This window comes from Podarcis muralis, chromosome 14 (genome assembly GCF_964188315.1).
Source record: "Podarcis muralis chromosome 14, rPodMur119.hap1.1, whole genome shotgun sequence".
Taxonomy (NCBI): Eukaryota; Metazoa; Chordata; class Lepidosauria; order Squamata; family Lacertidae; genus Podarcis; species Podarcis muralis.
Genome location: NC_135668.1, coordinates 42939635 through 42967377, shown reverse-complemented (window position 1 = coordinate 42967377; position 27743 = coordinate 42939635). Strand labels below are relative to the sequence as shown.

Below are 27743 nucleotides of genomic sequence, written 5' to 3'. Positions count from 1 at the left end.
CCCTGCCGTAAAGCACGTCGCCGGGCGCCGTAAACAAACCCCGCCGGCGGCCCCGAAGCCGCGTCGGGGCCCTTAGCAACGGGCCTAGCCGCCGCCTTCCCTTAGCAACGGGCACGCGGCAGCATGGCCGACGAGCCTGGGGCCATCGGAGACCACCACCCTCGGGTGGCCGAGGTCAGCCAAGCGGTGTCCCGGCACCTCGACCGCCTGCAGGACGGGTCCCGGCAGTCCCGCTTGCAGGCGCTGGCCGGCCTCCGCGCGGCGGTCCTGGAGCGGCCGCTGCCGCCGCCGGTGCTCCAGGAGGTGTTCGCCAAGGAGATGCTCCGGCCTCTGGCGCGCTGCCTGGTGGCCGACCCTGCCGAGCGCTGCCGGGAGCTGGCGCTGGAGCTGACCCGCCACGGCGTGAGCCAGGGCAGCCGGCCGGAGCAGGCGCTGCCCTTCCTGGTGCCGGCGCTGGCGCAGCGCCTGGGCCTCCCGCCGGGCGAAGGCGAGCCGTGCGAGGAGCTGCGCCTGGGCCTCCTGCAGCTGCTCAGCCTCCTGCTGCAGGCGTGCCGGGGAGACGCCCTGGCGCCTTACCTGCCCGAGCTGGTGCGCGCCCTGCGCAGCGCCCTCCTCGACCCGTATCCGCAGGCCAAGCGAGAGGGCTGCGCGGGAGCCGCCGCCTGCGCCAAGGCCATGCCAGGTGCGCGCAGGGGGGCCGCGATGCCTGTAGGGTTGGGGAAGGGGCTGCCTGGTGGACTGGAGGGTGGGGAGGGTGCAGAGATGAAGCCTGGCTTGGGGCGGGGGGAGAAGGAAAGGGGGCCAGGGCACTTTGGAGAGCAGTGGAGAAAAGGTTTTTTTCCCAGCTGGAGTTGGGTTGCTATAGGGTAAAGAAAAAAGGTAAAGGACCCCTGGATGGTTAAGTCCAGTCAAAGGCGACTATGGGGTTGTGGCGCTCATCTCGCTTTCAGGCCGAGGGAGCTGGCATTTGTCCCAAGACAGCTTTCCGGGTCATGCGGCCAGCATGACTAAACCGCTTCTGGTGCAGCGTGACACCATGACTGAAACTAAAGCGCACGGAAACACTGTTTACCTTCCTGCCGCAGCAGTACCTATTTATCTACTTGCACTGGCGTGCTTTTGAAGTGCTAGGTTGGCAGGAGCTGGGACAGAGCAACGGGAGCTCAACTCGTCATACGGATTTGAACCACCGGCCTTCTGATCGGCAAACCCAAGAGGCTCCGTGGTTTAGACCACAGCGCAAATTCATTCACAGAATCACAGATTTGTAGAGTTGGGAGGGGCCACGGGGGGGGATTGTACATCCAACCCCTACCATGCAGGAATCTTTCACCCAACGTGGGACTCCAAACTCAAGACCCTGATATGAAAAGTCTCGTGGTCTACTGACTGAGCTATCCTGTTTCATTTAAAATAAATCTCAAAGCGGTTTACCAAAAGGTAAAACCGTAAAATCAAGAAATAAGAAACCTCAACCCTTCCTTAAAACATGCAAAAGTTAACCGGCTAAAATAGATTGAAATGACCTCAACTTTCTAAGTATCCAGGTACGCGCGGCTGCAACAGGAATGTTTATAGCAGGTGCCGAAAAAGAGTGTGGTAAAGGCAAGACCTGCTTGATCTCCATAGGCAAGGTGTTCCCAAGTGCAGGCGCTGCCACACAAAGTGTTTGAATTTGTAGTGCAGGTATTATATGACACCTGTGAAAGTGCCAGTTGTGCCAATCAAAGCAGTCAAGTGGGCACATGCGGGGTAAGGCGATCTTGTAGGTAAACTGGTCACAAGTTGATAGGGGCTTCATCTACTGATAGTAACCCCTTGAACTTGGCCCAGCAGCAAATCAGCAACCAGTGCAGATCTCTGAGTGTAGGTGTTATATGCTGACAAGGCCTTACTCCTTACTCCTGCTGCAGCATTCTAGACTAATTGCAGCTTCCAGATCAAGCGTGAGGGAAGCCCTACAGATCACTGTTCCTTCTCTTAGGGCAAATGAAGTTGCATAAGAAAATGAGTCTCCGGGATTAGGCCCAGGGGCCCATCTGATCCAGCATCCTCTTCTCACAGTGGCAGTAGTACTCTGCTCACCAGTGATCCCAGCGAATGGTGTTCAGAGGCACAATGCCACTTATAGTGGAGATGAACAGGAGCCCTGTTTTTGGCCACATCCATGCCATATGTTTCAAGCACATGGCTTCTCCCCCGAAAAGAATCCTGGGAACTCTGGTTTGTTCAGGGTACTGGGAATTGTAGTTCTATTTCAGGGAAGCCATGTGCTTTAAATTAATATGGTGTGGATGTGATCCCCCTACCTGCATTTGCACTTGGGGAAAGGCCACAGCTCCGTGGTAGAGCATCTGCGTTGCATGTAGAAGGTCCCAGGTTCAACCCCTGGTATCTCCTGGTAGGGCTGGGAAAGAACCCAGCCTAGAACCCTGGAGAATTGCTGCCAGTCAGTGCAGGCCAGGGGTTCCCAACTAAGGGGGACACATTTGAAAACGAGAAACTCCTGTGGGCACCACATGGGCACCTTGGAACCAAGTACACACCTACAACTAAAATCTGGTACCAAACCTAACTTTGTATATGTGTCCCAGGGGTGGGGAGGACCCTGTGAGTGCCAGAGAAGGCCTCTGTGGGCATATGTTAGTGACCCTGGGTGTGGCAAATAATACTGAGCTAGAGGACTGCTTCTGTATATAAGGCAACTACATCTTACTAAAAGACCACAGGAGAAGTGAAAACTTAAGCAACCCAGGCTGTTAAGAGCAGCAGACTGAAGAAGCCAAGTCATAGGTGGTGTCAGAAGAGGATGGGCAGTCACCCCCAAGAGACATAATCTGCCCCCCCCATGGCTAAACCAGTATGCTGGACCCTATCTGAAGGCAATTTGCACATATAAACTGGAAATTAAAATAATGCACTCATCTATGCTTACTTGAAGGTTAAAACATCATTTAAATAAATCAATAACATTTATTCATAAGAAACATGTTTAAGACAAGAACGCTAATGTGAAATAGTTCCCTTTCAAAAATGTATGATAAAGCTCACCTTGGCCCCACTTTGGCCTTTCTGTGACCTCGCATTTCCGCCGCCCCCTGCAGAAAATACAAAAAAAGGCAGCTGACATGAAATCTTTCAGTAAAATTAAGATTGCTGTTCTACCATTCCACAGCACCATTACAGATTCGTTGGAGGGTGTATATTGCTAGTGTCCAAGTCTTTGCTCAGCATTCTGTGTGCTATTATAAAACAGTGCACACACCTAACTACACTGCTTCACCAGGAGTAACATAATTTTTCTTTATTTTCCTCTGCCAGATACCTTTCACATGCAGTCAGAAAGTTTGATCAATCCCTTAATGCAAGCAATTTCCCATCAACACTATAGAGTCCGTGTTGCTGTCATTCAGGCTACAGGAGCAGTGATTCAGTATGGCAATGTGAAGTCTCTGGACGATGTGCTTTCTCACCTAGCCCAGCGGTGTTTTGATGAGATCCCACAGGTAACTTGGTTCTGGCTAAATTGTAATCCAGGCAGTTCTTTCTTGAAGATACATGTGAGAGACCATATTTAATATTTAATTTTAGCACTGCAATCTTGAACAGTTTTTCTCTTTAGGTTAATTTACTGTCAGATTTCCAAGACTGTTTTAAGATTTTCCTGTTTGAAATGAGGCTTTTAAATCTAAATTTCTAGAACACCAGTTTGCGTGTTATTGTGAAGGGTAAAGTAAAAGCCTGCCTGGGTTATATTTCTTTTTATTTCTTAATTATTTATTTATTAAATTTATATACCACCCTTCATCTGAAGATCACAGGGCGGTTTACAGTATAAAATCACAAAAAATACATAACATAATAACAAACAACCCCCCCCTCCATCTCAAAGAACTTGCAGGGATGTATGAAGAAAGCTGAACCTTTATTTTTAAAAGAAGTTTAACGAAACCTCAGGCTGCACGAGTTAAGGTTTTTTTTTAAAAAAAAATGTAGTACAATGGTCTGTTTTTATATTTGATGGATGTAAATGTGTCATACATTGCTTTTAAACATTTCTAGGTTAGAGAGGCTGTTACCAGTGTCACTGGAGAGTGGCTACTGCACCTGCGGGATAGATATTCTTATTTTCACAAGTTAATTCCTCTGTTACTCAGTGGCCTTACTGACGAAATACATGAAAACAAGTAAGTAGAACTCAGAATCCAGTTTATATAATTTATGCTGGATTTGGATGTTGCAGCTCATGTATTAAAGTAGAGAGTGGGACCATGCTGTCTAGCTCTACAACTGAAATGGTGTGTTCGTCCATTGCTAATGTATGTGTATTGAAATGAATGAAGGTGGAAGCTGTATGCACAAAGGCTTCCAGTCAGAAAGTAACATTTACTGCTGTACGCAAAAGAGCCAAGAGCAGACCCAAGGCTCAGAATACTTGCTTTCCTTCTGTTTCTCAAGCATCAGCCAAATGAAGACACATCCAAGTACCTAAGGATCTCTCATTACTTGATGACTCTCAGCTGAATGCTTTTTTTTTTTTAACCTCTGCACTGAAAAGTATGTCCTTTGAGTTGAAATAGGCAATATGAAAGGTCAGCCTATTCTGATGAATCTGTGATGGCTCATTCGCACATGCAGATTGTCCTTTGAGGCTACACTCAGTGACTGGCACATGTACCACATTCCAGGGACCTTAGATATGCAGCTGTGGAGATTGCCTGAGAGTGTGATTTAAAAAACAACAACCCAACACTTTCAGATTTGCTGAAAAGGGATTTTGTTGTTTTTAAGTGACACACTTGTTAAACTTCTTTGTGTATGTTATATATAATGTGTGTTTTTGATGCCTTTGTTTTGCACTTAGGGAACTGGCTCTTACTTATTGGAAGAAAGTAGGCTCGCAATGGGAAAAAGAAAACGAGAACGATATTAAAGATAAACTTGACTTCTATATTGTGCCACCTTATTATCCTCCAGGATGTGAGTATAATGAAAAAATGTTCAGGGTGCAAATTTCTTGTCCCGTTATTACAAGCCTGTAATGAGCAGCTATTTGATATGGCAGGTACAAAGCATTTCTTAATGAGAAAGTAAAACGCAAACGTTTTGAAATATTAGGAAATTTAACGTGTTCTTTTAAAATTTGAAATATTATAAAAAACAAAATGTTTGTCTATTAGATAATCTCTTTGTAGTTAGGGGTCATGTGATGATACTTAGAGTACTTAGTAGCTTTGGTAAGACTACTGTAATAATTTGAGGCATAACAGCCAAGCGGGTGCTAGAGGATAAATTGTTATGCAGCAGAGATAGCTGGTGAGTAATAACAAGCATTAAGGGATCTGTGTGAGACAATGTTCTTTGCAAAACAAGTGTAGATCACAAGGTTGGGCAACCCCCCAACTGCCTAGCTGAGCTGAGATTTTTCATGCATCGTGCCTTCTAACACCTTGTAATTGCATCTCCTGTGGAAAGATTTATGGACCTTTTTAGACAACTGACCTGATAATTTTTCAGTATATCTTTTAAGAAGTTCAAAACAGGTTTGTGGAATGGTTCTTGTTCTCTCTCCCTTTGCTAAAGAATTGTACGAGACAAGCTCTTACCTGGCTGTGACAACTTTAACAGTGGCCAGTCTTTTTGGCAAGCCTTTTGTGATGTAGAGATGAGGCCAAAGCATGAGCGATTGCTGCTTTCATGTGCACTGCAGTACATGAGAGGTTGCTGCGCTCTGGTGTAATTTTAGTTTATTGAGCTGGGGACGAGCACACCTGGAACACCAAGGCAGGAGTATAGAAGTAGCCAGGGCTACAGGTCCTTCTGCCTTTGCCCCAAATGACTGCAGCTTGTGCAACGTGTGGTGTCTGTGCTACAGGCTGACTGCTGATGATTTAACATGTTTTACAGACGTCTTCAATGCTAATAGCAAATGCTTCCTCATTTTACATTTGGGGCATTTTCAGAACTCCTAGACCTGGTGAAATTCATTAAAGTTTATTTTGGTGTTTTCTGTAAACAACCTGTTGGGGAAATATTTGGCACAGTTTTTGGCACCTTTTCCCTTTTTTATTCAAGTTGTAAAGCACAATTGATTTGAAAATCCCCCCCCCCCCCAAAAAAAATACATACAAGAACAAATCCCTTTACCAAGTTACATAAAGTACAGGCAACTCCCCATTTATGCAGGGGTTACAAGATAGGGGGACGCGGGTAGTGCTGTGGGTAAAACCTCAGTGCCTAGGACTTGCTGATCGCAAGGTCGGCGGTTCGAATCCCCGCGGTGGGGTGAGCTCCCGTCGTTCGGTCCCAGCTCCTGCCCACCTAGCAGTTCGAAAGCACCCTTAAGTGCAAGTAGATAAATAGGTACCGCTTTATAGCGGGAAGGTAAACGGCGTTTCCGTGTGCTGCGCTGGTGCTGGCTCGCCAGCTGCAGCTTCGTCACGCTGGCCACGTGACCCGGAAGTGTCTTCGGATGGCGCCGGCTCACGGCCTCTTGAGCGAGATGAGCGCGCAACCCTGGAGTCGGACACGACTGGCCCGTACGGGCGGGGGTACCTTTACCTTTACTACAAGATAGCAGTTTATGTATGCATCACAGTATTAGTTAGATCAAGGCAAGACGTACAGTCTAATCATCCCAGTGCCAACACATTATAAACTTTATAAACACATTACGTTCCAAGGCACCAAGTTTAATTTTCGACTTCCATTTAACAGGTACATTTCAGTATCTGCTTCTCTCTCTAGCTAAATGGTTTCTGAAGAACTTCACCTCCAAAATGCAGACCACCCGTTTCCTTCCTCCCCCTGCCCCTGAATTTTTCTCTCTAACCCCAGTTTTTCTAGCTGCAAGCTAATGAACCTGACACCTCTGCCTCAGTGTGCTTTGATCTCCCGTTGACAGAGATTGCAGGTCAGGGTGAAAAGCAAAGAAGGAACTGAAAGCCATCCTGACAATAGGGCGACTTTCCACTGAGAAGAAGAAGAAAGCATTGCCTTAGGATAGGGGTGCAGACAGGTTAGGAAAAGGTAGGGGGCAGCGGAGAAGCCTTTGACAGGAGTGAGATATGCGGATGAAATAGCTGCATTTGTGCATCAGAAATGAAGGGAACTGTTGAAAAGGACCAGTCAAAAATCATTGGGGGGTGAGGGGGGGGGGGGAGATGCCTCTGGTCAAATGGGATGCCACTCTCTATCTTTGTCTTCTCAGGCAGGATTTCTGAATTTGACCTCTTTGTTTTTCTGCTGTCAATTTCCATAATCCAAATGCTCTCTTCCATGACAAAAAGAAGCCTTAGTTCAGAGTGCCTTTGAAGATCCTTCCCTTTAAGTAGGTGCTTCACAAACACTTCTGTGTTCTGCATCCTGTTTAAGTTTTACATCAGGGTTTTTTTTATTATTTGTACAGCCACACAAGTAGAGGGCCTCATGCAAAACTGCAGTATGCTTGAGGGCTTTCTTTTGTGAGAGTCCGCTCCTTCAGTCAATTCCATTTTACCAACAACCCTCCTCCTATTAGCATTGTCTTCATTTATCTTTATTTCAGAACTGCATGTCCTGCCTCTTATGTTTTCTTTTTTAAAACAAATAAAATGTTCAAAGTGGTGCACAATACATACTAATAAAAAACGAGAAGACCTTTTGAAATACAATTTATTTAAAAACTCAGAGCTGCAAAACTGAAAAAAATAGAAGCAAGCATCAAGCAATAAAAATAAATAATTGAGAAAATACCCTGAAATAAATAAAATGGCCTACACAAGAGTTCTCTGCAGATCAGATAACAAAGTGTTGTTTCTTAAAAGCTTCGGCAGATTAAAAAGGACATGGTATCTAAAAATTTAAAAGGGAAGTGCTGGACGGATCATTCAGTCGGGAGGGAAAACTGCATAAGCATTGGTGCCACCACCAAATAAGCCCCTGTCTCTGGTTGCCATCCACCTCTCCTCTGAAGGTGGGATACTCAACCTCTTAATGTTTGAACGGAACGCTAGGCTGTAGCAGTTTACATTATAAGAAATAAAGTATCCCATTGCCCATTTCTTAGGGCCATGCTTGTGTCTTTTACATCTGGATAGTAAATGACACCTCATTAGTCTTGAATTGCCTATAGCTGCTGTTCACAGTTCATGCCAGACTGCCAAAAGAATGTTATGTCCACCCATCAAGAGTGTCCAGCCAAATCGCAGGCTGTTTCGATAGAGCTGACTTGTTAGCTCTGTCAGCAAAGGTAATTCAAACTCTACATCCTACAAAACAGACAGATATCAGGAAAAGGTTTTACAAATCGTACTGGCAGTGTTGGAAAAGAGCAACAACAGCAACATCCTGAGAAAGAATAAAGCCATATTCTGATGTTTCTGAATCAAACAGCAGAGCAGTTTTGCGGGACGGGGGAGGGGGTAGGACATTGGAGAGAGCCTTTTCAGGGTTTTGCAATGGAAAAAGTCAGAAAAGTGAGCAATAAGGTGCATCTGGAGCATTTAAAAAAATCACATTAGGGATATTTGTAGACCTATTTACATATATAAGGGTGCTGGCTAAGGTTCGTATTTTTCCACATGTATGCAGAAGGCTGCATATAAACTGGAGGTTCATGTGTACTTTTTTAGGTGCCCTTTCTGTGATACCTTTTATCATGACTGGTCCAAATAGGGCTGCTGTGGTCACGGTAGTCGCAGGTCATCTTTTTTCTATGTACCACCACTTTCCAATACTACTTTGTCCATGCAAATAGTTGGGTGTGCAGGTAGAAGGTTTGGTAACAGCACCACCTATGTGAGCTGACCCTTTCTTTTTGTGTGATTACAGTATTTCATTTCCTTTTGATGCATTTGCAAACAAAATGTGCTTAGTGCTTTGGGTATAGCTTGCGTACTCTAGTTTCATTGTAGGCATACCTGTTGTGACTCAAGAACTTAAAAACATACAGCGGTTTCACAGGCCTTTCCCTAACCCTGAATTCTCACTCTCTCTTTTTTCTTTAATTTTTTATTTCACTCTAGTGACTCGTCCAGATCTGGGATGTCGGGAGCTGGTGATCAGAAACATCTTCAAAATACTTCCTGGTCTCTGCCATGATATAACTGACTGGGTTGAGGGCACCAGAATAAAGGCATCACAGCTTCTGGTTATATTATTGCAACATGTAGAGGACCACATCACACAGCACATGGAACTCCTCCTTAGAACTCTATACCGGGTGTGCTCAGATGAGGAAAGTAATGTGACTAGGAATGTAAGTCTGCAAATTTCAAATTCACCCCCTTTGTGAAACACGGTTTCCAGAAAGATTTCTGCTCCTCTGGGCTGACAGAGACCTGGTTTAGCATGTTAACGGACTTGTCTTTGGTAAAACTAAAAAGTTGGCTTAATGTTACACGCTTCATAAATATTCTAAAAGTTTTCCTAATAGCTAAATAGCTGTGTGTGGTTTAAATGTTAGGTTCAAACAAATTCAAAGCTTTACTTGGAACATTTATTGGAACATTTGTTTCTTGGAACATTTGTAAATATTTTAAGAGATAACTCAGTAGCACAGATTTCCCTTGCATTGTTTAGATTATAAGAGGGGAGGACAGGACTGTTTATACTAATTTTAGCATTCCTGAAATGCTGCAGTGCATAAATACATTTGTTTCCTAGGAAAAGAAGTTAATTATTATAATTTTTATTTTAGATTTGACTAATACTGTATCCATTCAGATTTGATTTGATTGTGTCCATTCATTTAGTTATTGAGTTGTTTTTATGATATGAATCATAAAAGTGAAAAAAATTCCATGGAGAAATCCAGCTGGAAATTTTCTGGAAACATCCCCCCCCCCCATTTTAGTAAATTCTCTGCAGAGACCTTTTCACCACACATAACTGTGCTCCATGGTTGTTAACCATAGTAAACCTAGCACAACCAAGTCCTGGATGTTTTTCTTCCTGCATGCTACGCAGTTTTTTTGAATGTGTGGGAGACAGTCCAGGAAGGCAATCCACTTGTGGATCATCCTTGCTAGATCAGGGCAGATAGGAAACTTATACAGGCACTCTTAAACTAAATGTATATCTCTTCAATTGTACAGATCAATGGTGAGATTGTTCAAAGTATCACCTGTGGTGCTGGCCAAGTGAAGCATTAACAGCCTCTTAAAAATCATAAGCAGGAGATTAAAGTGTAAATGCTTGGGGGGATAAATTCCATTTTAAAACTATGTGCAGTTCATGCCCTTTCTAGTTAATTTCACGTTATCTTTTTCTCCCTCTTTCTGCTGCATAATCCTCCCACTATATTAAAGTATGTGTGTTCCATGTGATACCTTTAATCGGTGTTCAGACATGGCAAGTTTAGGCTTCCTTCCTGCTGTTTTCCTTTGTCTTTGTAGAAGCAATAATTAATCCACTTTATTATTTGCAATAGGTGCCATTTAAAACCCAACCTTAAGAAAGCTTGCATGCTTATTTAGCAGCACAGCATGTAAACAGTAAAAAAGACACTCCTATGGGTAAAAATAATGCTTAAGGATCTTCTTTCCCATTTCATAATGTTAGTAAAACTTGCAAGCAAAACTACAAATGATAATGTTGATGAAGAGAATATTGCATTTTTGTCCATTTCTGAAAAAATAATAATTGGATTTGAATGGCTACTCATTTGTAGTGTTCGAAAGCTCGCGTGTGCCGGAATGGCATGGAGAAAAAGTCTATCAATGGCTGCCAGTCATGATGGCTATATTGAACCTCTGGGATTCAGAGGCAGTAGGTCTGTCAGTATCAGTTGCTGGGAGAAGCAGCAGGAGAAGACAGCTCTTTTTGTGTCCTGCCCAAGGGCTTCCCCAAGGCATCACTTTGGCCTCTGTGGGGAGACAAGATTCCACCTGGTTGGGATTCTGGTCTGATCTAGTAGGCTTCTTCTTTCGTTCTTAGGACTTGCCATTCTTCCCTGCTAAAAAGTAAAAAGTTGGGCTCAATTTGAGGCATCACTCCAAACCATGGTTAAGGAAGCTTACTGTGGTGTGGCATGGTATCTGAATGGACAGATTGTGGTTTGTTACTAGCCAGTAAACCAGAATGTGAAAGCATGGCTTAAAGTAGGTTGGTAAGCCATCAATATGCTATTTGGCATGATGCCTGTTTGAGAGGTTGGTGCTGAAAGAAGGCATCTGAGCACTCGTTTTGAGCTTCTTTGATACATGTCAAGAAAACTTTGTCATCCATAAAATTATGAGTGAAAGAGTGGAAAGGCCTACAAGGCAATTTCTGAAGCATTTTTTTAAAATGAGCAAAGGCAAGCAAGCTGGTGCCCTCGGTTTTTGTTTTTAAAATGGCCACGTTGAATTTGTTTGGTCCTTTGCCTCTCATAATCTGGGCAACGTGATTGTGTTCCCTTTCATAGTGTGTGAATGCAGCAGAGCTGATTGGCGCCTTTGTCAGCCCAGCGGTATCTCTGAAGTTAATCACGTCTGACCTCAAAAAAGTGCCTATGCCATCCTACCTCATGGTTCTAGCAGCAGTTATAAGGGGTTCGCCAAGGAAAGTCTTGCAGCCTCATTTGGTGGACCTTGCCAGCACACTGGACTGCCCTGAAATAAGACAGCGGTCTGAAGAGGTAAGGAGAATGCAAAATAAGCTGCAATTATAGACAGTATCCAGATCCTGTAAGTGTTTGTAAGTCTTGTCTCAGATAGTTCCTTAGGCTTGATGCATTGCATTACGTTACGTTACGTTACGTTACGTTACATTACATTACATACCGCCCTTCATCCGCAACCATTTTTAGGGCAGCTTTGGTAACAGTAATCAGAATCATCAAGTTGGAAGGGGCCCCTGGGGTCATCTAGTCCAACCCCAGTCCAATCTCAGCTAAAGCATCCATGACAGATGGCCATCCAACCTCTGCTTAAAAACCTCCAATGAAGGAGAGTCCACAACATCCCAAGGGAGTTTGTTGCACTGTCAAAGAGCTCTTACTGTCTGAAAGTTATTCCTGATGTTTAGGAGGAACTTGTAACTTGAATCCATTGGTTCAGGTCCTAGCCTCTGGAGCAGGAGAAAGCAACCTGGTTCCCTCTTTCATGTGACAACCCTTTAGATATCTGAAGATGGCTATCATATCTACTCTCAGCCGCCTCTTTCCCAGGCTAAACATACCCAGCTCCTTCAACTGTTCTTCATAAGGCTTGGTTTCCAGACCCTTGATCATCTTGGTTGCCCTCCCTTGCACACATTCAGCTTATCAATATCTTTCTTAAATTGTGGCATCCAGAACTGCAGACAGTACTCCAGGTATAGTCTGACCAAGGCAGAACAGAGCATGACTATTACTTCCCATAATCGGGAAACTATACTTCTGCTTATGCAGCCTAGAATAGCATTAGCTTTTTTTGCTGCTGCATCACACTCATGATTCATGTTAAGCTTGGGGTCCACTAAGACCCCTAGGTCCTTTTCATATAATGATTGTTTCCTGTTGTGTTTACATGGCCATTGGCCACAGAGCATAGTTGTAACTACGGGAGAAAACAGGCTTTCATGACCACCATGAAACAGCATGGATATGGCCATGTGACTTACAGCGGAGCAACGCGAGAACGTCAACAATTGCCTTGTGGAAGCATTTCCTTTCTGTTTGTATTTGGTAGGTCTTTTACATGGAGCAGCTGCTTTGCTGTGTGGAAGCGCTCATTGATGTATGCCAAGAGGACTGTAAAGAAGTAAGCCTTCAGCTAACGAAGGTTTTGGTAACAATAACAGCAATACCAACTTCTGGACCCTTGCATGTGAAGGTAACCTTGACAGAACCACTGCTGTATGGTCCTGCGTTTTGATTTTGTTTGGTTCCTTAAGTCAGATGCCATTGAACTTACTGGTTCTTTCCAGGTGTGGCATCTTGAGACTCTCGCGAGTGAGCAGCAAAGACTAAAAATAAAGCAATCTGAAAAACAGAAATATAAAAATTACTGCCTGAAAATGTACTAAGCACGGGGTCAGCATGGCTAAGCCTGTTCACCATATTTGGGCTGCCAAAGCTGGCCCTTTATCCTCAGGACGTTGAACCGGTCGTCATCCAGGTGTTGTTGGATTCTACCTACCATCAGCACCTACCAGCATAGCGAATGGTCATGAATGACAGGAGTTACACACCAGCACCATTTGGAAGGGTCTATAGGCTTCCCTGCTTTAGCCCATGAAGCTTTGTAGTGTCCCCAAGTGATGATACAACTGAAAAAGCAGAGCTGCCTTATACCAAATTCTATCGGTGGTGCAATTTGGTTTTGTCCAACTGATGGCAGCTCTCCAAGATCCTCAGCAGGGCCTTTCCCAAACTGGCTACCTAGAATCCTTGTAGTGGAGGTTTCGGGGATTGAACTGGGGAACGTTCTGCATGCGAATCGTGTGCTCTATCACCAAGCTGTGTCCGTTCCTATAAGCCGCCAGACAAAAAGCTGAAAACCAAGACCTTTTTAATTACCCTCACTAATTACGCAGTGTACCATGTTTCACGGCAGGATTTCAGAGTACTATCTGAGCTTCATTATAAAACCTTTATTTGGAACTTCCCCGAAGGGAAAAGATTATCCATAAAGAAGTGGTCTCAAAGGGTGGATTTGTTTTAATCTCTTGGAGCTAGCATTGTGGAAAAAAGACCCAAGCGTGTGGTTTTTTTGCAAATGCTGCAGAAGGGGTGATCTTAGCTAAAAAATAAGAAGGGGGGGGGGAGCAACCACAAACCTGCAAGTCGGAGCAAACCCAAAATATACTTTGTACAGGGAATACATTGGGTATTCTTCAGCCTAAGGTTATGCATTCTCTCAAAACCGTAAAGAAATAATCTGCTAATGATACTAGTCTTTTTTGTGCCAATTGCGATAACTCAGAATATGTTTTTTTTTTTTTAAAGTTTTCTGTACTTAGTCAAAGGATACAGCAATGTCTTTTCGGTAGCTGCCCTTTTCACCTCCACACCCATCCTAAGTTTAAAAATGTTTCAGTCATTATTTAAAATCGGAGGCAACAGCCAAAGATGCCTTTGATAAAGGCTGGCCTTTTTTCCTCCTGATGGCTATCTCCGAACCATAAATCACTTTCTTCCCAAGTCGGATGCCAAATAAATCAGGCGCCCATCTTTTCATAGTAGCTCTTTGGTGGCCCAAGCAAGCTTTGTTGCCAGACTTGCTTCTTCATTTACTTCTTCACTTACTTCTTCATAATGACTGTTTTACTTCCTGTACTGTTGCTCTAGGCATGATAATCTCAGCTGGTATTTATGGCCCTTGATCACTGACAAGCAACTTCCAAAAAAGTCATAATTTTGAAAGTTGGTTTCAAAACTGTAAATGTAATACACCTTAATTCTGCATTAATTTATACACAAAAGCTAGAAAGAATACTTAGAGGTATGGAGTCACGACGCTTGTACGAAGTTACAGGAATCTCGATTTTCAGTGTGGGGGGCCTGTTTGGTTTATTTTAAAAGAAAAAATTCCTGAACAACATGATTTTGAAGAAAAATGGGTTGTGTTTGAAGAAAATGCTCAGTTCTGATAGCATCCAAATAGATGTCCTTTGAGAAAATTGAGCCTTTTCCTGGTGAACAGTACATTCATTGAACCTTAAGAACCTCACCTTTCTGCTTAACATCTTTTCTCTCTTTTTTTGAGAAAATCCTGAAAATGGATGATGCATACTTTATTATCCAAACAGTGCTCCCCAGGTATAGTTGCTTTTACAGCCTGAAGCCAAGGCTCCCAGAGACAGGCAGATGTGCTCCGTTTGCTTAATGTTCCCAGTGCAGGACTAGTGCAGGGGAGAGAGGTCCTGGTTGTTGCAGGGGAACTGACTATCTAAAGAAGCTGGAAGAAAGAAGTCAAAGTAGCAGTCGAATGGAGGAGGACAGGAATCTTAAGAAGTGATCAAAGCTGGAGCAGCAATCTAAGAAGAATTAACAGAATGATTAAGCAGGCAGTTGGATATGGGATTTTCTTTTGCTGTTACTGTTATATTTCTTACCTGCCCTTCGTCAGCAGGTCCCAAGGCAGGTTACAGCAATTTAGGCACACCAGAGTCGAGATGAGATAGCAGAGCATATAAATGGGCTGCAGAAGGTTAGATTAAAAAAAATAAAACTGTTGTGTCTTGAAGGCAGACAAACTGATCACTAGAAAAGGTGGCTGTTTAAAGGACCATTTCATGTGTGGCATGATCGGAAAAACAGCTAAACACTCTTTTTAGTCAGCTGGTTAAAAATAAATAAATCATGTTTTCAAAGCATCATTGTTTTTAACAGCCCGTTGTGTGAGGATTCACACAGTGAGCTGGTTAAAACCAACACTTTCTAAACTTTTTTTGCCTCTCTCTCTCTCTCTCTCTCTCCCCCCCCCCCCCCCCCCAGTTAGAAGAGGCAATGGATTCATTGGCTCAGGTGCAGCACTTGGAGGGTGCAGTTGGCCTCTATCAACAACATATATCTCAACTTATGGAATGGGTATCCTTAACTCACGAGCGTTGGACCTGCTTCTCTCCAGAATTACTACAGTTTGATGTGATTGCCACTCATTCAGGTAATGTGGACTTAGCAGAGTTGGTATGAATGAACGATCATGGGTGAACACAATAATTCCAAAAGGAATGAAGCCTCTAAAGTGATAGGGATAACATATGCTTAATGCAAATACAGATTCCCCCACCTTTTAACCATGATTAAGAGATCACTAGCAGCTGTGAGCTTCCTTCTCCCTTCGATTGTGCATATTTCCCTCTGTCTTTTCTTTTGAAATTTTTTAATGGGGCAGTATTGCATCAGGACCAGTGTTCATGCTAACCTTGGTTTGCTTCAAACTGGTGGTTGCAACCTCAGCTTGAAGTAGGTTCACAAATTCTGGTGTATTGGAGTTTGTGTATGTTTCCCAGGCCTTGTCTTTCCAAAATCCAAAAAGAAAATGTGTTTTGCTCTTTTCCTCTTTTTGGCTTTCTTCCATTTCAAGAGGGAAGAGTTTAATTTATTTTACAGCTTTTGTTTGTCTTCAGTGCTAAGCCTTTTGATGCAAGGTATACAATACTACTAATTCCTGCTAGTACAAAACAGTGTTTCCACTTTTATTTTTTAGGCCCTATGATTGGCAAAGCTCTTCAGGATTTTATTCTCATTCTTAAAACATGTCTTCAGACATCTAGAGATCCCAGGATGCGTCTGAAACTATTCAGTACTTTATCCCAGTTGCTTCAGAAACCAAATGAGACCATCAATTCTCAGGGGTAAGCACCATTCAGTTGCACATAATGGCATAAAGCATTATGTTCACAATAAGCTATTAGCTGATTTCACTCACTTTGTTTATCTCCTAGCATGGACAACAAACCATGATCCTTGGCTTAGCATTATGTCCAAAATGGGATTGTGGCTTGCATAACTCAGACCACGATTGGTAGGCCAAAAACAAAGTTAGCTTCAAGTCATGATTTGTTTGGAGAGAGACAAACCAAAAGTCCAAAGTTTGTTGCTCTGGTTTGCATTGGGGGTGGGGAGTGAAATGGGTGCATTTGTGCATTCACAACAAACTTTTAACTGTGGTTGACCATGACATGAGAACTCTAGCATTGCCTGTTGTGTTTTCCAGTTGCTGTTTAAAGAGAAGATGTGGTTTGGTGCTCTGTGTGATGTGGTTAGTGCGTGATGTTGATAATGCCAAAGTTGCAGGTTCGCTCCCCATATGGGACAGCTACACGTTCCTGCATTGCAGGGGGGTTGACTAGATGATCCTTAGGGTCTCTTCCAACTCTGCAATTCTTTGGTTCCTTCACAATAACACCTGTTCTCAGATGTTTCTATTCTCTATCTGTCTCATATATAGTCCCAGTCAAAGGAAGTTGTTATAGCGCACTGGCACAAATTGTATAAAAGCAATATAAGATGTTCCAATAGGCCAAGTCCAGAAATGGAAAAACCCAAAGGCACAATTCAAAGCTTACTGTAAACACATCTTCAATTATGCCCATAGTAACTCCAGCTTTCATTATGATTTTAGAACTGTACTCATGATCATGCATGCCTAGAAGCTTGTTGTGTAGAAAAGGGACTTCCTGAGTTTACAGGTCCTTGGATGGGAATTTTCCAGTAAGAGACCTTCCTTGTGTCTCTAGACACTTGCTTAAATCGTAGAAAGCATATATACTGTAGAGTGGATTTGATTGAAGAATGCTGTCCCTCCCCTGATCTATGAATTCCCACAATGTATGGCAATAACATGTTGAAATATTATTGCATAGTGAGATTTGATTTATTTCTGGCAGCAAATGTAGACATGTGCTGAATGTATGATGGGGAAATGAGGGGGAACCCCTGAGGTAGATAAGGATTAAAGGGGTGGGGTTGGTTTTGGGGAAAAGGCAGGAGGCATTTTCAGAAGCTGCTTCTGCTACTCCCAAACCTTATGCCACGCATTGGACATCCTCTGAATCTTCAAATGCTTGGACTGGAGCCAGCCTGCAAGTCCCAACACCTGCCTAATCTCCTGGCAAGCAGCCATTTTTTGCATTGTAACCCTTGACATTCTGCAGCCTCAGGTGGAGTTTTTTTTGGGGGGGGGGCGGGAGAAGGGAAGGAGGAATTCTGAGACACTCCAGAATAAAATGATGTCAGCGATTGTACATCAATCTTAGTAACCAAGCTGGCCCAAAGACAAAAATAGTTTAAATTGGACTTTTTCAGGCACACATAGAAAAATCCCTAGGACTGTTGTTAATCTGGTAAAGTGGAGGCTAGGAAATCTTAAACAGAAGCTGTATTAACTGGATTACAAATGGTCAGGGTCTCCCCACGCCTCTCTGAAGTAGAACCTGTACTTTCGGAACATTTTGAAACAAAAACAAAACTGCTTACTTTAAGAACATCCCATAAGCCAAATATAGCAGCATTTTTATGTAGGATTGACAGTGGTTCTGTCCTTTCAGCAGCTGTGGGACAGGCAAAAATAATTAGGCATAGCTACACTCACTGCTATCTCCGTACTGGAAAAAGCTGCACCTGTTGATTTTCCATGTTGACGTTATTGTAACTGCAGTGCCTCTATGCAAAAAAGCTATCTTTGCAACCTTGTTTTCATGAAACATTTTCTTAAAGTCATTCAGAGGATCTGCATGAAAGGAATAGCTATAGGAGCCAATCTATCGATTTTATGAAGGCTTAATTTAAAAATGAAGTATTATTTGAAGGCTGCATTGCAACTTCTTTCTTGGGGGGTGGGGTGGAGTTAAAGAGGCTTCATGTCTCTTATTCTAGTATTCTGTTTAAATCCCCCAAGATTTGCTGTTTTCAAGCACTATCTTGAGGCCTGTCTTTCCCTTTGCTCTTCTGGGGGTTCTCTTCATCCATTAACAAAGACAAATTGAAATCATGTGTTTTTGCATTATGGGTAAGCCATTCTCGGGGGAAGGGGCATGATTTCTTCATGTTTTCACTGTTACAATCACAGTAATGGTGCTTTATTGATAATTACTAATATTGAGAGCAATTCAGGTCCCCAATAGGAAGAGAAGGGTGCAATTTAAGTCTCATTTTGAGCAAAAGCCAGACACATTCCCATGTTGGAACAGCTACCACATCTTTATAAGCAAGTGTGCACTTTCTTTTAACCATGCAATAGACTTTATTTTCTGGCAACTGTGTGTGTGAATGGTTCAAATTGACAGGTTGCAATGTGCCTTGTTAAAGCTCTTGAGCAGATATCTCATTTTTCCGAACAATTTGGCAGTGCTATTCCTCTTTTACCTCAAAGATATTTAATATAACACATTTCTAAATGCATTCATCTTCGCAGAGAGCATTCCTTTGCCAGTGAGTAAGTGGCTCTGCTAAAACCCATCTTTTGTGTTTTTGACACATTTTATTTAAGGGATTAAAAGAAGCCATTACCAAAAACGTGAAGGTTCTCAGGGGTCATTTAGCATAGACCACCTCAGAGCCAAACACTGGTTTGAAATGACTTGATGGAGGAAACGGCTATATAGCTTTTAATAATACAATATAATACAATCAGTAATACATTTTTAAAAATAGAGGTGCATTCAGGCATGGTCACACGACCACCATGTTTGTTGGAGTTTATAGAAATTGTAGGGCATTGTGGATTTTTGCCAATGGCAAGCTGGCTAGATGTTACACAGCTGTGTCATGTGTATGCTTGTTTGTTTTTAAAATGTGGCCCATAGTAAAATATAATTAAGGTCTTTTTATGTGGCCCCTTGTCACAACAGTCACAGGGCCCTTGTACCTCAAAATAAAACAGAACTAACACAATACAATCAATGCATTGTGGACTCTTGGTAACATGCAAAAAACAATCCTGAATATTGCCATGAGGCACACATTTGGCCATTTCCCTCCAGGCAGCTGATGTGCACATTAACTTCAAGCAATTTCTGCAGCCCATTTGGGCCTTTAGTTGATTTTGATTCGAAGATGTAAATGCCCCGATCCTGCTTGGGAGACCTGTGCAGATATCATTTGCTGGTGGAAAGCCAGTATGCGTTAGATTGTGTATCCACGTCAATTGCAATTCATCTGCATTGCATTGTTTTCAGTAGCATGCACATTTGAATGTGAATCCTCATTCTGGCTCAACTAGGCACATCTAAATGCCATTTAAAAAGAGCTAATGTTAGAATGGGATGAAAGCATGTTGAGCTGTTGGTTTTTATTTGAGCTTAGAGCTGTTTGCTGTCTTCACTACTAATTCTTAAATGCCACCTGCTGGAGGAAAAAATATACATAAGATTGGGAAATCTGTCTTGTGAGGGCCAACTAATAACTGTTGGTAGCCAGTAGCTGCTTGAAAATGCTACACATGTAGGCTCCCAACCCTTGGGTAATGCAGCCGGTACCATGTGCGTAATCAGTCATTTTACACATCACTGCAAAAATGCTTTTCCAGTATTTGCCAAGGAACACGCAACATTTGATCATGCATAGGGCATCACTTGAGCATGACCACTGGGTGATAGGCAAGATGTCAACACGTAGGCGTATGGTTGCATAAATGAGCATTTAATATTAAAAGCTTTTGCCGTTTTCATACTTTCAAAGTTCCCCAAGTGCTACACCAAAGGTATTGACCAGTATAGGTTGGCCCTTATCTGCTGCCATAGAAACATGGCAGGTCCCCATTCTGCTGCCATAGAAACATATCTGAATATCTGAAAAGTTATTCCTGATTCTGGCCTGTATCACAGAGGAATGTTGATGCTTGAGATTAAGTTCTGAGGCAGGTAAATGCTCCATGGTTAGTTCATTGTTTGAAATTGACAAGATGAATTTGTAACAATTGTAACTTCTTGTATACTGGGGCCAAGGTCTTGCATGCTGCACTCGCCAAACCCTCTGCCATTGCCTCTCAGAGTGCCTCCATCCTTGCTTTCCTTAAACTTCTGTCATTTTTGTAAAAAAAACCAAAACTACTTTCCCCTCTCAGTGCTGCTCCCAAGCCATAGCGACTCTGTAGTGCAAGCGATCTTCACTTTTGCTCCCTTTCCCTGCCCTGACTTCATGGAAATCCAGGCTTGTGATGCAGCACGTGGGCTACACAACAACATTCTTACATTTTTATTATATAGAGAAACATTAAAGCCTCTTCAAGTCAACTTGGAGTGGTTTGTTTCTGAGACACTAGATTAAGGGGCCTGTTGGGATGACAAGGAACATACCTTGCAGAGCCTGAAGCTGAGAAAGATTTCTGCCTCTCCTCCTCCTGAAATGTTTATACAAAGTCCACTTACTTTCCCTCAAAAGAAATCTGAGTAATGAAGTATTGTTAACATACACTGTCATCATATTAGATTCATTCTTTTTCTTTTTCATGCTTCGTTCTTCCTGTTCTGGCTATCTTGTTTTGAAGACTGAAAATGTGCTTTTTCACCCTCCCAGTCATTCCATCACGTTCACACAAAGCTTCTTATTTTGCTGCTCTTTGTTCTTGGCTTCAGGCAGTTTTGTAACTACCTTGAGATCCTGATAAAAGACATCCTGGCTCCTAATCTGCAGTGGCAAGCTGGAAGAACAGCAGCTGCCATCCGCACGACTGCTGTATCATGCCTCTGGGCTCTTATTTACAGTGAACTGCTTTCACCAGAAGAGGTAAACGTCCCCCTCCTCCCCTGACAGCCATTCTGAATATTGTCATCCAGAAATGCAAATCATCTCTGTCTTTCTATAAATCAAAGCTCTTGCCAAAATACAGCATAGGAAGACAAGTTTAGAATATGGGTTTAGCCTGAAAATTGATACTTGGTTAGCAAGCATTTTCTCATTGGGTCACTCCTAACATGGTAAATATTTTTGATGGCAGGGGAGGGATCTGCAATAAAGGAAGACAGAAATTATGAAACTCTTCACTTGCAAACAGGGCAGCAGCTATTTGCAGGGGTGGGGAAGTTGTTAGAGAGTTATTAGAGAGCTGACCCCTTCTTTGAATGTCGAAGGCTTTATTTTAAAATATGTAAATTTCTAGCCTGGAAGTCACATGCAGGCAATATTTTGTCCAATTGCTCAGTAAGAAGTAAATCTGCTTGCACCTTCCAGCATCCTGTCAAATGAGAGAGCAAAGGCACTGGGCTAAGTGGCAAGTGATTGGCACTTATATTTAATTTTATTCAAATCCTTTAGCGAGTGACTTTAAATGCATTGCTACCTGTATTTAGATCCTTGCTGTGTCCCACTGACTTCCAAAGTCCCCCTCCAGGGTCATTCCTTTCCCCCTCTCCCACCCTCACAGATCTGTCTGCTTCACAAATAGTATTGATGAAATAATTTTAAAAGGTGGCCTTAGGTTTTATAATATTGGAGCTTTGCATTCGTATATTAAGCAATGCTATCTAAATCATAAAAATAAAGGGTTGGAGCTGGAGTAAGTTAGTCACACCTAGGTCCCATTGAAATGAATGTGAAAAGTGAGTAATAATTAACAAATGACACTGATTTTAATGGGAACTTGGTGCCACTAACAGAGTCTGGATCCAGCCCATAGTTTTTAAAGGAAAAAAAATGCCTGACGCTTGGATCAGTTTCTTTTAAAGTGGGCTTTAAAAGAGGATTAGACAAATTCAAGGGGTAAATTCAGCAGCTATTGCCCAAATAGCTCAATCAAACTACTTTGGAGAAGCTATGCTGCTGAATATCAGTTGCTGTTAGACAACATCAGAAGTCTATTGCCTTATGGCCCCTCTTGTGGGCTCCCAGGAGACTTCTGCTTGACCACCCAAGAAAGCAGTATGTTAGACTAGATAGAGAATTTCTATCAGCTTTCCTTATATTCTTTTGCCATTTGTGTGATCTGGCACTGACTTGATCCTTGTCCTAAATGGTTTCTCCAAGCTGGTACATATCTTAACTGCGCTGCAGCAGAATAAAATTGAAACATGATATAGGAGTATGAAAGGGTATGGAGGAGACCCCTGAACTGAACAAAGTGTGAGGAGAGTTATTAATTGGGAACCACACATGGTAACAGAGGTTTGTGTGGAAGATCTGGAGAATGAGAAGCTGCTTCGCAACAAAAAAGGAGGCAGATGAAATAGTAGGCAATGGCTGTTCAAAGGTTTCGTACAACTTGGGAAAGGAGTAACACTAAGTATTCTCTGTCCCTATCTCTGATGTAGAGTTTGTGCACAAACCCTAACAATCCATATTTTTCTTTCTTTTGAGATTTGGGTGGTCTGTTACAAATGTAGTTTGACTTTTACTGTTTGTCTATATTTGGATATTGTGGCTGCTTATGGCCAAGACAATAAAACTCACTTGACTGAGAGACTAAACAGTTTGGAAGATAGCTCAGAAGATTCCTCTAGGGTGGATGCAAGACATGCACATCCTTGCATTTATTAGAAGGCAAATGTTCTTCTGCATACTTTACGCAAAAGCAGGCTGTGTAGTGTAGAGCATGGTTTGCACCCTAGTAGAATATGTGTCACACCAGTACTATAGACATGGTCCTCTTTCTGCTTTTGCCTTAAGATTTTTTAGAAATTGAAAAGCTTAAGGGTAGAGGGTATATTGGTTGCAAGATGGGGCTATGATGCGTCTTGGGTTGAAGACTCTTGGTTTAAGAGCTTAAATTTGAACATGAGCACCATCTTCTGGAATACTAAAGAAATGCTAACTTTAAATCATTCATCTCTCACTACAAAAGTGTGCTGGTGGTTGCAGCCATGTCATATGTTCGTTGGAATTGCTTCCCTAGCCTTCAAAGCATGTGCCTAATCCCCTGAAATATTTCCATTGTGGTTTTAGAAAACTACTGTACCCCACGGAGCTGAAATGGCAGATACGCTGAAAATGAAAAGGTCATGAGGACATGGCTGGGATCCAGAGGGTTAGGCACAGCAAACGGGCGTGCATGTGCCCAGGGGGATTTCCCCCACTACCTTCCTCTGATGCCAGTGCCATATCACAAACTGCTTTTGATAGTTTCAAAAGCAGTTTGCCACATCATAGTTTGAGGAGTTCTCTGTGTGTCTTGTTTCTGTATAGGAAACCCAAACTCATCATAACCTCCTCTTAGGGCCAGGCAGTTCATATTTTCACCTGGCCATTTTTATTATATCTGCCGTAAATTTAATTGAACAAGCCAAAAGTGTAAAGCAATTGAGAACAAGCTATGTGAATGCATGTTTGATTTCAGGAGCAAATCCCCACACGTCGAGGTGTTCACTGTGGTTAAAGGAAAAATCTGCTCAGTGAATGAGCCAAGAAGACAATGCTTCTCTTAAGAGATTTACTTTATTAGCATCTGTCCCTGTCCTTGGCATTTGCCTGCGTCCTGCAGACGTCAGTGAATATAATAGCAGACAATAACAGAAATCGAACTGGTTGTAACTGCAGTCCCCTTTTCTTAAGCTGGCGGTTCCTTTCCTTGGTTTCAGATGCTGAAAGCTGAAGATGTGCTGATGCCCAAAATAGTTGCCACACTGGAAGAAGATTCCAAAATGACACGCTTAATGTCTTGTCGGATAATCAGCATTTTTCTAGACGGCTGCATAAAACAATTTGAACTCAGCAAAATTTATCCAGGTATGATAGCCATTGGTAGTGGTGGCCAATCTTTCTGACTTCTCTTGTTTGAGAATGTGCCCCTCAAGTTCACAGGTACAGGTGCATCCTCCTGCACCTTCTTATGTTTTACCTTCTAGCCTGCTAAACTGTGGAGCAGGAGAGTGCAAGACAGTCTGAGTGGAGAGTGGACCTGACTGGTTACCATAACCAGACCCATAGGCATGTACAGGTGTGAAGAGGCCCTCTTAGCCTCTGCTACTTGTGCCTCCCAAGTCACAGTTTGCCCATCTAGTTTACATGGTGTGTTTCTTTTAAATGACGTAAATACCCACAGTGTTAAAATTAATTTCAAATTTACATAATGACAGCTGACACAAGAACGCTAATTTCTTACAGCTCATCTTACTTTTGGGGAAGCTGAAAGTAGCACAGGTGGGGTTCCTGTATACTTTCTCCCATAGGAGGCCTGGGCGGATTAGCTCCAGCAAGGTTTTTGCATCGTGTGGCTATGCCCTGAGCCACTTGCAGTTTGATGAGAGTCAGAGCAAGTGCTGCTGTATCTGCAAAAGCAGCTGCTGACCCCTGCAGATTGAAATGGTGTAAAACGTGATCTCTGCGCAAACTTGTATGGAGAACAGAAACAAGTGGTTCACACATGTGAAGGTGCCCTTTTAAAGCAATGACTCTGTTGGGCTATATTTTTGAACATAACTGAGCCAAGAAAAGGGGGGGGGGAGCAATGTAATCTGCTAACCACAGGCAACAATTGTGGTTTTGCTGGGAAGGACAGATCAGTATGAAGAGGAGCAATTGGGAAACCTGTGCCCCCTCAAATATTGTTAAGCTCTGTTTCTCATCAGCCACAGGCAGCATGGCCAGCAGTTGAGGATGCGAGTGCAACAGAACCTGGAGGTGCACAACAGGTTCCCATACCTGGCATAGAATCTCCTTACCTTTTCGTTTTTATTCAGGAAGTCAATTGAAGAAAATAAAGACATTTTCACGTTGCTTTGTTGTGTTAATTTTATTGTATGGAATGTTTTTAATTGGTGTGTGTGTGAGAGAGAGACACTACTAGATCCTAGTCAGCAGAGTGTAAATTTTAGGAACAAAGTAAGTTCCCCATCTCTTTGCAACATAATTTTCATTTGTTACTGAATATGGCATAGTGTCCATATAGTAAACTTGGTGCTGTTGTATCATTTTTCAGAACTCCTAAAGCGTTTGGATGATTCATCGCATGAGGTCCGACTAGCAGCTGCCAATGCCTTGCTCAGCTGGTTCAAATGTATAAACAATGACGAAAAGAAAGCCCTATTAAAAACCAACATTGAGTTCCTGTATCAAGAACTGTTGGTTTACCTGGATGACCCTGACCAGAATATCCAGTCTGCTGTCTTAGGTAAGCCTTGAATGAGTTGTCCCTTTGATGTTTTTTAAGAAGTTGGATTAAGCACCTATTTTCTGGGGCAGTAGTAGCTGTGACTCCAAATGGGGGTCCGGAAAGAGAGAGAGTTGTTTGATCTTTCTGGGTAGAGGAGAGTGCTCTGGCAATGTGAAGTATCTTAAGTGCTTGTGGGAAATCACGTTCTGTGTGAAAGATGGTTTGCTTTGAGAAGGTAAGGTGTTTGCTAGGGCAGCAATTATCAAAGGAAGGGACTTGGAAGGAACTGGAGAGGAAGGGATGGAGGAGGTTGTCTTTCCAAAGGCACAGATATACGAGTCCTGCTTATACTAAATCCCATGAGAAGTAATTTCTGAATAAATGTACACATGGATGCCTTCGTTTGGCTAATGAGGTAGGTAGAAGAACTCTATAAAATATGAGTTTACACTTTCCTTGTAGATCTGGACTAAACTCTCTAATGTCCCTTTTTATTTGTTTGACTTGTCTGTGTTAGGAGTAGCTTCACCAATTGTTGTGGAAGGTTTTATTACTGTTGTTGAGAAAATAATTTTTGCAGGCTTGCAATCTTTGTCTTTCATAATCTACCCACCAAACGATTGGTTTATCTTATTAAGACCTGTGCAAAATGTCATTTTAACTTGCTTGACACTGACTATAGGTACACCAAGCACTGTGCCTGTGACTGAAGCATGCAACTTTAGGCTCAAATTGCACTGAGCTCTTCTTGCAGGTGCGCCAATGCATTAATACAGCAAGATTTTCCTCCATTTCAGTGGAGGAAGCAGCTCCTTTGCACAAAATACTCAAATTTGCATTGGTGTGTATATGGGGCTCTTAATTGTGTCGGCTGCATAAAAATAAACAAGAATCCACGGAGGGATCATTTTTTTCCTGAAAAAAGTCTAGGAGGATTTTGAGTTACTTTTGCAACACAGGGAGAAACAATGAAAATACTTAAAGTTCATGTGCTTTTAAAAGTTTTGTATTTATATTTGGTATGATCAGCTTCATATTGTTTCTGAAAAAAATGCATGCTTTCTAAGCTAAGAAGGCTCCTGTGTTTTTGGCAAACAGTAGGAAGTGAAGGACAAGCTGTTTTTGGTAACTGTATATAAACTTGTGTTTTGCAGATATTTTGAAAGAAGGAGGTGTTCTCTATCCAGATAGCTTGGCAAAAGAAATTGAAGCAGTTGTGCGCAAACATCGCTCTCCAGCCTACTGTGATCAGTTGCTGCTGCACATTGAATCAACGGGCTGGAGATACTCAGAATCATAAATGCCTTTGTGGGCTGTGACTTCTCATTTGTACCATACAATGTTGAGACTTCAGTAAATGGAGAAGTTTCAGCTGCCACATACTGACATTCATGCAGATATAAATAAAAACTCTTACAGGCAAAATATTTTTAACTTTTTTAACAGAAAAAAAACTTGAAAAGACAAATGTGTGAATAAGAGTTACATTGTTTTTCATATTGTTGCAAATCCCACATCTAACATCTCTGCAGTGAACTTTAGACCACTGAATGATGTTACAATGTGTTTCTCAGCTGTGTATTATACAAGTTACCATGCATATTGTAAAATCTGTATGACACAAAATCTCTATGACACAGAATGAAGATCTGGAGACATTTAAAGGTTTACCAAGCAGCAGAATTCAAATCTATTTTTGACCTTGGTAGTTTTTTAAAAGTATTGCTATTGGAACTCTCAAGTGTGAAGCATTTAGACCCCGACCTAGACACTCATCAGTGCAAGGAGGAGTGGCTGTCTTTATTTGAATTAAGACTGGATGTGTCTTGCCATGACAACATGCATACATTGCGGGAAGAGCAAGAAAGTGCAATCTCCTTCCACTTAAATTTATGTTACCGCATTTCCGGTAATGTAAATACCCAATATCCTGGGCATGTATCATTATACTGCTTTGGATTACTATGTGATGAGTGTGTTATTTGAGGAGTCTTAACTATAGATGGGTTTTGGTAAGGAATGAATGAATTATAGATAATAATTAAATTATTTGCATTTCTCTCTCGATATTCATTATAGTTTGGTTTGTTGCAATTTTTCTTTTGTTCCATGTCTAAGTGCCTTTATTAAATGAACCAGTTTTTCCTTGATTGGTTGGGTTGCAAGTAACTGAACTCCCATTGCAAATAACTGATTTCTCATGTTAGCTTACAGTGCCCAGTTTTGGTGACATGTTTAATGTATGTCATTTGGTTTTTTGATACTTTATCATAAAATGCATCACATGTGTCCATATTTGTGTGTGTGTGTGTGTGTGTGTGTATAAGT

At 42.3% G+C, this 27743-nt stretch overlaps 1 protein-coding gene across 1 annotated transcript; it reads left to right on the top strand.

The window, feature by feature from the left end:
• Window positions 1-63: 63 nt before the first annotated feature.
• DNAAF5 (dynein axonemal assembly factor 5) lies at window positions 64-27710 on the top strand. The gene is made up of 13 exons (XM_028705906.2): window positions 64-682; window positions 3322-3506; window positions 4063-4187; window positions 4865-4980; window positions 9006-9238; window positions 11387-11599; window positions 12633-12776; window positions 15383-15551; window positions 16098-16245; window positions 20968-21118; window positions 23902-24049; window positions 25242-25433; window positions 26570-27710. Exons 1-13 carry the CDS (start codon window positions 124-126, stop codon window positions 26713-26715), a joined length of 2529 nt encoding a protein of 842 aa, XP_028561739.2. The 5' UTR covers window positions 64-123; the 3' UTR covers window positions 26716-27710.
• Window positions 27711-27743: the final 33 nt, after the last annotated feature.

Excerpts from the sequence above, each read along its gene's own strand:
- DNAAF5 (XM_028705906.2), top strand. The coding sequence starts at position 124 with ATGGCCGACGAGCCTGGGGCCATCGGAGACCACCACCCTCGGGTGGCC. Across the intron at positions 683-3,321 it reads CTGCGCCAAGGCCATGCCAG|ATACCTTTCACATGCAGTCA; the intron begins GTGCGCGCAGGG and ends TTCCTCTGCCAG. Across the intron at positions 4,188-4,864 it reads GACGAAATACATGAAAACAA|GGAACTGGCTCTTACTTATT; the intron begins GTAAGTAGAACT and ends TTTTGCACTTAG.